At 35.8% G+C, this 9,841-nt stretch overlaps 1 protein-coding gene across 1 annotated transcript in view; it reads left to right on the top strand.

The window, feature by feature from the left end:
• LOC103604478 (L-lactate dehydrogenase C chain) overlaps positions 1 to 9,841 on the top strand; it is a 37,353-nt gene that overhangs the window by 23,127 nt on the left and 4,385 nt on the right. The window contains exons 5-7 of the mRNA XM_008589035.1: positions 3,740 to 3,913; positions 6,069 to 6,186; positions 8,282 to 8,303. Of these exons, the coding sequence (XP_008587257.1) occupies positions 3,740 to 3,913; positions 6,069 to 6,186; positions 8,282 to 8,303 (314 nt within the window). The remainder of the gene's footprint in view (positions 1 to 3,739; positions 3,914 to 6,068; positions 6,187 to 8,281; positions 8,304 to 9,841) is intronic.

The following is a 9,841-nucleotide window of genomic DNA, read 5'->3' on the forward strand; positions in this document are numbered from 1 at the left end:
CATCAAAATACCAATGACATTCTTCACAGAAAGCGAAGTGAGCGGCCGGTCTGTATGTGGGATCTGAACCCTCGGCGGGAGCGCCGCTGCGCTTCCCAAGTGGCGCACTGTAGCAGTGCGCCACTGGGCCGGCCCTATATCATTATATTTTTGCATGTTTTATCATGATATAAGGTTTTTTGTCTCTGGTAACAATTTTTGTGTTAAAGTCTAATTTGTTTGATGGTAGAATAGATACCCCACTCTCTTTTGGTTCCTTTCCATATGGAATCTTTTCCATCCTTTTACTTCCAACCTATTTGTGTCTTTGAATCTAAAGTAAGTCACTTATGGACAGCATGTAATTGGATCATTGGAGAATTCATTACACTTACATTTAATTTAATTACTGATAGAGTTTCCTGTCATGTTGCTATTTGTTTTCTATATCTTACAGGTTTTTTTTGTTCCTCAGTGCCTCCTTTACTGCCTTCTTTTATGTTTAGTAGATATTTTCTAGTATACTATTTTAATTCCCTTGTCAGCTTTTTTTTTTTTTTTTTTTACTATTTATGTATTTTTAGTTATGTTTTTAGTGGTTGCCCAGGGGATTAAAATTAACATGTTAATTTATAACAGTTTAATTTAGGTTAATATCAACTTAATTTCAATAGTATCCAAAAATTTTATTTCTGTCAAGCTTTGTTCCCCCAACTTTATGCTGTTATTGTTACAAACTACTTCTTTATTTAGTGTACCCATAAACCTAGATTTATAGTTATTGCCTTATGCACTTGTCATACAAATTAGATAGGAAAAAAAGAAATTCCAAACAAAAAAATACATTTATAGTGTCTTTCATATTTACCTATGTACTTGTCTTTACCAGTGTTCTTTATTTTTTGTGTGGATTTGAGTTACTGTCTAGAGTCATTTCGTTTTAGCCTGAAGGACTTTCTTTAGCACTTCTTGTACAGTAAACCTGCTAATGATGAATTCTCTTAGTTTTCATTTATCTGGGAATGCCTTAACTTCTTCATTTTTTTTTTTTTTCCTTTTTGTCTTTTTTCGTGTCCGGCAACGGATCGCAACCCTCAGTGTCGCGCCCGTACCGGACCGGGACCGGCAACGGGATCGCAACCCTCGGTGCTGCCCCCGCACCTCTTTCAGCCAGTGAGCGGGAACTGGTCTGTATGTGGGATCCAAACCCTTGGCGGGAGCGCTGCCGTGCTTCCCAAGCGGCACACTGTAGCAGTGCGCCACCGGGCCGGCCCCAACTTCTTCATTTTTTTTTTTTTTCCTTTTTGTCTTTTTTCGTGACCGGCAACGGATCGCAACCCTCAGTGTCGCGCCCGTACCGGACCGGGACCGGCAACGGGATCGCAACCCTCGGTGCTGCCCCCGCACCTCGTTCAGCCAGTGAGCGGGAACTGGTCTGTATGTGGGATCCAAACCCTTGGCGGGAGCGCTGCCGTGCTTCCCAAGCGGCACACTGTAGCAGTGCGCCACCGGGCCGGCCCCATTGAAGGATAGTTTTTTCACATATAGGATTCTTGGTTGACAGTTTTTTTTCTTTTAGCACTGTAAATATGTTTTCCCTCTTGGCCTCCTGGTATCTGATACAAAATCAGCTGTTAATCTTCCTGAGGATCCTTTGTCTGTGATGAGTCTTTTCCCTCTTGCTGTTTTCAAGATTTTCTATGTGTTTATGTCTTTTTAAAGTTTTTGATATGTCTCGGTGTAGATCTCTTTGACTTTATCCTACTGGGAATTTGTTGAGCTTTTTGGATGTGTGATGTTTTTGTCAAATTTGGGAAGTTTTTTAGGGCCAGCCTGTGGCTCACTCGGGAGAGCGCGGTGCTGATAACACCAAGGCCACAGGTTCAGACCCTATATAGGGATGGCCGGTCTGCTCACTGGCTGAGTGTGGTGCTGACAACACCAGGCCAAGGGTTAAGATTCCCTTACCGATCATCTTTTTAAAAAAAAAAATTGGGGGGGGAAGTTTTAGACCTTTTTTTTTTTTAAGTATTCTTTCCTCCCCTTTCTTTGACTTCTCTTCTTCTGGGACTCCCATTATTTGTATGTTAGTACTCTTGGTACTGTTCCAGAAGTCTCTTTTAGACCCTGTTTATTTCTTTTCAGTTTTTAAAATTAATGTGAAATCCACATAATATACAATTATCTTTTTATTTTCTTGGGGCAGCTGGCTGGTATGGGAATCTGAAACTATGACCTTGGTGTTATAAGGCTACACTCTAACCATCTGAACTAACCAGCCAGCCCAATTAATCACTTTAAAGTGTACAATTCAGTGGTATATAGTGTGTTGACAATGTTGTGCAAGCACAGCTTTTCATTATTTTTTCTTTCTGTTCCTCAGACTGGAAATTTTTAATTTACCAGTCTTCAATCCACTGTTTCTTTCTCTGCCTTCTCAACCTGCCATTGAGCCCTTCTAGTGAATTTTCATTTCAGCTTTTGTACTTTGCAACTTCAGAATTTCTATGTGTTTCCTTTCCTTTTTATAATTTATGTCTATTTATTGATATTCTTTATTTGGTGAGACATCATTCTCACATTTCATTTAGTTCTTTTAGCTTTTTCATGGTTTCCGTATTTAAAATAGTTTGCCTAGTAAGTTTTTGTTCAATGTCTTGGCTTCCTCAGGGGCAGTTTCTACTGATTTCTTTTTTCCCTGTGTATAGATCATGCTTTCTTTCTTTTTTTTTTTTTTGCATGCCTCATAATTTTTTGTTGAAAACTGGACATTTTGGGGCTGACTGGTTAGCTTACTTGATTAGAGAGTGATGTTGGTAACACCAGGTTCAAGGGTTTGGATCCCCATATTGGCTAGCCACAAAAATGAAAACAAAAAAACAAACAAAAAACAAAGAAAAAGAAAAGAAAACTGTACATTTTAAAATTATGACATGAAAACTCTGTAAATCAAATTTACCCTGCCCCGAAGTTTTGTTGTTATTGCCGGTTGTCATTGTTTGTTTGTTTCATGGCTTTTATGAACTAATTCTGTCAGTCTGTGTTTTTTGTTGTACATGGCCACAGAAGTCTTTATTCTGTTTGCTTAGTGGTCAGCTAATGATTGGACAGAACTTTATTTAAATGCCTGGAACCAAAAGATATCTACCAATCTTTGCTGGAGAGCTATGTGTGTATGGACCTACTTTAACACTCAGCTAGGCAATTTATAACTATGCCTTGGACTTCACTTTCTGCTTACACAGAGCCTCAAGGTCAGGCAGAGTGAAACCTTAGCTTCTTCTCATGTTTTTCCTGAGCCTGCACACAGCTTTGGGCATGCACATGGCGTGATTCTAAATATGAGATCCTGATAACTTAGATGAGGATGTAGTGATGGAGAAGAGAAATCTAGGAGATATTAAGGAGGTAGAATTGACTGAAAGATTATTAGGTAGGCATAGACAGTATCTCAAAAGAGGAATTCTTTTTGTTTTAAAATTCTGGTAGTGAATAATTTAACATTTAAAAACCCATGTAAACACCAAGGTCAGCGGTTCAAATCCCTGTACAAGCCAGCCATCATAAAAATAAACAATGGAAAAAAATAAAGAAACCTGTGTAAGCAATTATCCATATTTGTTTGTTGATTTGCTTCACTTCGAACTCTAATTAATCAGTATTTGATTCTAAGACAATTCGTCTATCTATTCAAAAAAGCAAATTGTAAAAAGAAGATACTATGTGTGAACCTTTTTCTAACATGAAATTGTCTTCCTAGTGGATATTTTGACATATGTGGTCTGGAAGATAAGTGGTTTACCTGCAACTCGTGTAATTGGAAGTGGCTGTAATCTAGACTCTGCCCGTTTCCGTTACCTAATTGGAGAGAAGTTGGGTATCCATCCCACGAGCTGCCATGCATGGATTATTGGAGAACATGGTGATTCTAGTGGTGAGAATAAACCTATTATCATTATGTAACTGCCCTTCTTATCTCTAATAATTATTTTCTTAAAGTATGTTTTTTCTGATATTATTATAGTTTTTTAACTTTCATTTTGTTGGTGTTTCCCTAGTGTATCTTTTTCTGTTCCTTTAATTTCAATCTTTTGCATCGTTGATTTAGCTACCTCTCATAAAATAGTGCATAAGACATATTGCTGTTTCAAAAGTCAGTCTGAGTGTTTCTCTTTTCTGGAGCCCTTTCATTTATTGTGACTTTTAAACAGCTTTATTAAAATATAATTCTCATACCATAAAATTCACCCATTTAAAGTTTACAGTTCACTAGTTTTTAGTATATTCATAGTTGTACAAGCATCACCACAATCTAATTATAGAATATTTTTTTCTTCTTTTATTTTTTAAAATTATAGAATATTTTCATCAACCCAAAAAGAGACTCACATTCCTACCCCTACCCCAGCCCCAGGCAACCACTAGTTTACTTTCTGACTCTGTAGATTTGTTTACTCTATAGATTTTTTAGATAAATAAAATTATATGTGATTTTAACTACTAGTTAAGGCCACACCAACCTCTTTCTTTTCTGAACTGAAATATTTACTCTCTGCTATATAGTTAGAACTTTATACTTCTTCCAGTGTTCTCTAGTGTTCTCTAATTATATCATACATATAAATCATCTTTACATAATGGCAATAAATATTAAGAATAGGGACCATATGTTCATTTGTTCAATCATTCATTTATTTATTCAAAACATTTGATGTGCTCCTCTCTTTTCTTTATACTTCAAGGGTCATAGCATAATAAATACTTTTGATCAGACTTGGACAAATGCTTTTTTAACCAGTACCTTAATTTGACCCTGTTGGCTTGTGTTATCCTAACTCAGCTCTTCTTTCTGAACGTCATTCAAAATAATTTTTCCAGATATGTTTTAATTTATCATATTTAATATTCCATGATTTTATTTTTAGAGAGACAGTATATTCTGATTAGTGTTAATTTGAATATATTTAGTATTCTACTTAGCATGATTTTTCTTTGTTTCCTTTTTCTTTTTATGCTTTCTGTTGGATCGATTCTGATAGATTTCTTTAATTTCCCCTACCACTTCAGATTATACCCTCACCTTGTAAATAGTCATCTACAAATTTTTAACATTCATTCATGACTTCAAGATGATTCGTGTATTAATTCTTCTTTGGAACAATACAGAGAACTCAGAATGCTTTAAGTTTGATCATCCTCTTTCTGTCATATGTAATTATTAGTTCTTTTTCTGGTTCCATCCTGTTTTTATATCCCCCAAACTAGTATAATTATTATTGTTTGAATAGTTAATACTTGTTTCGATTTCTTTACATGTTTGCCAGTTTTACTGCTTATCTTTATTTTCTACATCTAATTCCTTCTCCTGGATTCAATTTCTTTCTTCCTGAACTATATCCTGTCAGTGTTGTTTATATGGAAGTATTTTAGTTTCACCTCACTCTAGAATGACAGTCTAATTCTAGATTGACAATTATTCCACCTCAGATCTTTGTTAGTGTTGAGAGAAGTATAGTATTAATTTGTTATTCTTTCCCCTCTAGTTGTTTATAATATTTTATTTCTTATCAATCCTTCTCTTTGTAGATTCTGTATTTCATATATTGCTTAAAAATACCTCCTGTATATATGTTGCTTAAAAATGTCTTCTATTGGGCCGGCTCGGTGGCGCACTGGAGAGTGCGCCGCTTGGGAGTGCGGCGGCGCTCCCGCCGAGGGTTCGGATCCCATGTGGAGACCGGTTCCCGCTCACTGGCTGAGCGTGGTGCGGGCGCAACACCGAGGGTTGCGATCCCGTTGCTGGTCCCCAGTACGGGCGCGACACTGAGGGTTGCGATCCCGTTAACGGTCAGTAAAAAAGACAAAAAGGAAAAAAAAAATGTCTTCTATCCCATACAGTTATAAAGAAATTCTACTCTATATTTTGTAACGCTTTATAATTTTATTTCTTACATTTTACTCTTTTGTGTATTTGAAACTTACTTTTATCTATGGTGTAAGATAGTAACTTAACTTTAAAGAACAACACTGAACTCAAACAACTGATGCAATATTGGGAAGAAGAGTTCATTATGAGTATATATTTTTAGTGCCCTTATGGAGTGGAGTGAATGTTGCTGGTGTTACTCTGAAGAGTCTAGACCCTAAATTAGGAACTGATTCAGACAAGGAACAGTGGAAAACTATCCATAAACAAGTTGTTGAAAGGTAACAGTACTTATTCATTTTCTTAATGCCTTAATAATTAGTCTTAAGAATAAATTTCACAAAAGTCTAGTTGATCTTTGCTTTTTGTGAGATAACTCCAGCCTTCAGAAAATCCCTCAATTCAAACTTATATTATGCATAGCTTTCTTTGGGGGGTATTTTTCAAAAAGAAAGAGTACTTATTTCACAAGTGCTCATATATTATTTGATGGGTAATAAAGCATAGTGATTATGAGCATGGACTTTGGAGCCAGGTTGTCCAGGTTTGAAACCTGGTTTCATCATTTATTAATGGTATGATACTGGGAAATTACTTAAAATACCAAATGCTCAGTTTACTCATCTTTAAAATGGGGATAATTATAGAAACTACCTTAAAGGCTATTATGAAGAGTAAATAAGTTAGTACATGTAAAATGCTAGAACAGTGCCTGGAACTTACTAAACGTTCATCATATGACTTGATGAAAGAAGCATGAAGCTAATGCAGATGATCAGTTATTAGTGACGTTTTCTTATAAATGAAGTGTCTGACTCCATATACATCAGGCTTAACAGCATTAATGATTATCTGTCATGTTTTAACCAAGTTACATATTAGCAGAAGTTATAGAGCTTAGAAATCACTGTTGGATAGTCACAACTTGGAATATTAAATCTACAAAAGCCACAAGTACACTGTGTGTATATTTATGGTAAAAAAAACCCTACAAAAATATGTAAGAATTAGGGCAGAGACTAAAAAGTCACATAATATAACAAAAAGTGATTATGGGTTTTATTCTCTAAATGCCTTTAGTTTAAAAGGTTAAAATTATTTTATTTTCTGATTATAAAAACATGGCCACCTGAATGGGTACAGAGTTTCAGTTTGGGAAGATAAAATGTTCTAAAGAGATAATGATTATATAATAATGTTAATGTACTTAGTGCCACTGAACTGTACACTTAAAAATAGTTAAAATGGTAAATTTTACCACAGTTGAAAAAACAATTTTTAAAGAAGTACATGGCCACTAATAGTGGTCTGAAGTCCAGACTGTGAGATTCACAGGATATATAATATTTTTAACCTAGCATTAAGTTTATCTAGTATGGTGAAAGATTACCAGATGGAAAACACACTATAGATGATCAGCATTTTCTTGAGGAAGTATTGCAAATGCTTAGGTATAGCTTCCAGGCCCTATCACTGCATGGGTCACACTCAGTTGTAAGAGATGAAGCTGACATGGGCAGACTGCTATAACACAGGAAAGCTGCTGACTTTGTTTCTGAACACTTTTAATACAGCTCTTGTCACACAGCCCTCGGGGTCTATATGTTTGCTCCCAGTACTCCTAGTCCTGATGCAATGCACAAATCAAGGGTTTCATAATACCCAATGCTAATGACCTAGTTCTGTTTTGGTTAATATTCTATATTTATCCTAATTTTTATATGTCGTGCAAAAGCAAAATCAAGGTCATCTTCCCAGTTACTCCAGACATTTCGGGAAGGTTCATACTTGCTGTTAATTCTTTGTCCATGGCACTTCTCCATGACCTTTCGTTATTGTCTTTATATCATATATTCCTAAGAGTTCCTTTGAAAAACGTATCTTCAATATTTTATGCATAGAAAAAGGCAAGTTAGTTCACCCACAGCTACCAGGATCTACAAGGTCCAATAGGTAACCAGAATCCCTCACAGATGTTTTGGTAATCCTTAACCAGTTCGGCTATCTTTTTTGCTCTCTTTTATTTACTCTCACTTGCCCCTTACAAAATGTATTGATAGACACATCTAATTTTGTGTTCTATATCTCTAAAGCAAATTTATTTCCTTTTCTGGCCAAACTGTTTTCATAGGAATCACATCAATCAGAAGTTTTAGATCAATTTCCCAAAATATCTGTTTATTTTGGTAGTAATTATTGGTATGTTTCATTTTCTTAAATTTCCTTAAGGGAACTGGCAAATGCTTTGTTACACCAAACAACTTTGGATGAGAGATTAAATTGATGCCTAGCAAACAATACATATGTTAATATTACAGTATCATTTCCTATCCTACTCAGCAAAAATATCCCTTACCCATATGTTTTCCATTGTAGGGAAAGATCAGTACTCATTCCAGTTAGTCCTGTCAACTCTGCAGTGTCCAAAATTAAATTATTTGCCCCTTGATCATTTAGCAGAAAATCTGTAATAAAGAATCCTCAGGAATACTGCTAGTATTGATCTAAAAATTACGCAGCTCTTTTACACTATATTTGCTTGTATCTAACCAACAATTGCAGGGCGGTGACATCATGATTTAATAGGAAGTCCTTCCAGGTTCCCAGTAGGGCTGATTCAATTTACAATATGGATCAGTTTTTGTCTTAAAATACCATCCTTAAAACTACTTGTTCTATTTGATCCTTTTATCCTTCTTTTTATGCCAGCAGTTTTATTTTCATCGGGGTGATTAAAGCAACTAAAGGATTATGTTTTTAGCCAGTTTCTTCTCAACTGTCTTTTCTTTCTCAATCCATTTTGTTAACTCCTGAGGGGATAAATCTGTCATCCAAATTTCACTGGTAAGATTTGTTTCCAGTTATCTACTATAGAGCTTTATTTTACTTCTTCTCATAGACAGTATGCTATCAATTCATCCATTGCTAGGCCTTTCCTTTTACTTATCCCACAGAGTCTTGGTCATATTGAATTGAGGTTCTAAAAATACGTTTGACATCAATCTGTATGGCCTCTAATAGTGGCTATGGTTTTGGGTTGACAGTCAAATCACAAGACACCACCATAGGTACAGTCCAGGCCCATCTTCCCTGTGCCAAGATGGTCCATATATATATATCAGCCTTATCTTTTGTAACAAAGTGTATTATGTTTAATCTTGGGGCTTTAAAACTGTGCCTGGATGGTTGGAAGACCTCCTGATACATTCTGTGTTTCCTGTCCTGTATCCATTCTTAAAAGTAAATAAACATGGTGCTAAGTTGTAACAAAGTGTATTATGTTTAATCTTGGGGCTTTAAAACTGTGCCTGGATGGTTGGAAGATCTCCTGATACATTCTGTGTTTCCTGTCCTGTATCCATTCTTAAAAGTAAATAAACATGGTGCTAAGTTAAAACTTCTTTGTCCATTTCTGTGAGAAATGTCATAGGAATTTTGATGGGGATTGCATTAAATTTGTATATTACTTTGGGAAGTATAGTCATTTTCACTATATTGATTCTTCCAATCCAGGAGCATGGGATGTCTTTCCATCTTCTTGTATCCTCTCTAATTTCTCTCAGGAGTGGTTTGTAGTTCTCGTTATAGAGATTTTTCACATCCTTAGTTAGTTCAATTCCTAAGTATTTTATTTTTTTGGCGGCTATTGTGAATGGGCAGGCTTTCTTGATTTCTCTTTCTGCTTGTTCACTATTGGTGAAAAGAAATGCTACTGATTTTTGTGTGTTGATTTTGTATCCTGCTACTGTGCTGAACTCTTTTATCACCTCTAAGAGTTTTTTAATAGATGATTTGGGCTGTTCGATATATAGGATCATGTCATCTGCAAACAGGGACAGTTTGACTTCATCCATTCCAATCTGGATACCATCTCACCCCAGTTAGGATGGCAAAAATCCAAAAGACGCTGAAAGATAAATGCTGGCGGGGTTGCGG

The sequence above is a fragment of the Galeopterus variegatus genome, unplaced genomic scaffold (genome assembly GCF_000696425.1).
Source record: "Galeopterus variegatus unplaced genomic scaffold, G_variegatus-3.0.2 Scaffold5166, whole genome shotgun sequence".
NCBI classification, from domain to species: Eukaryota; Metazoa; Chordata; class Mammalia; order Dermoptera; family Cynocephalidae; genus Galeopterus; species Galeopterus variegatus.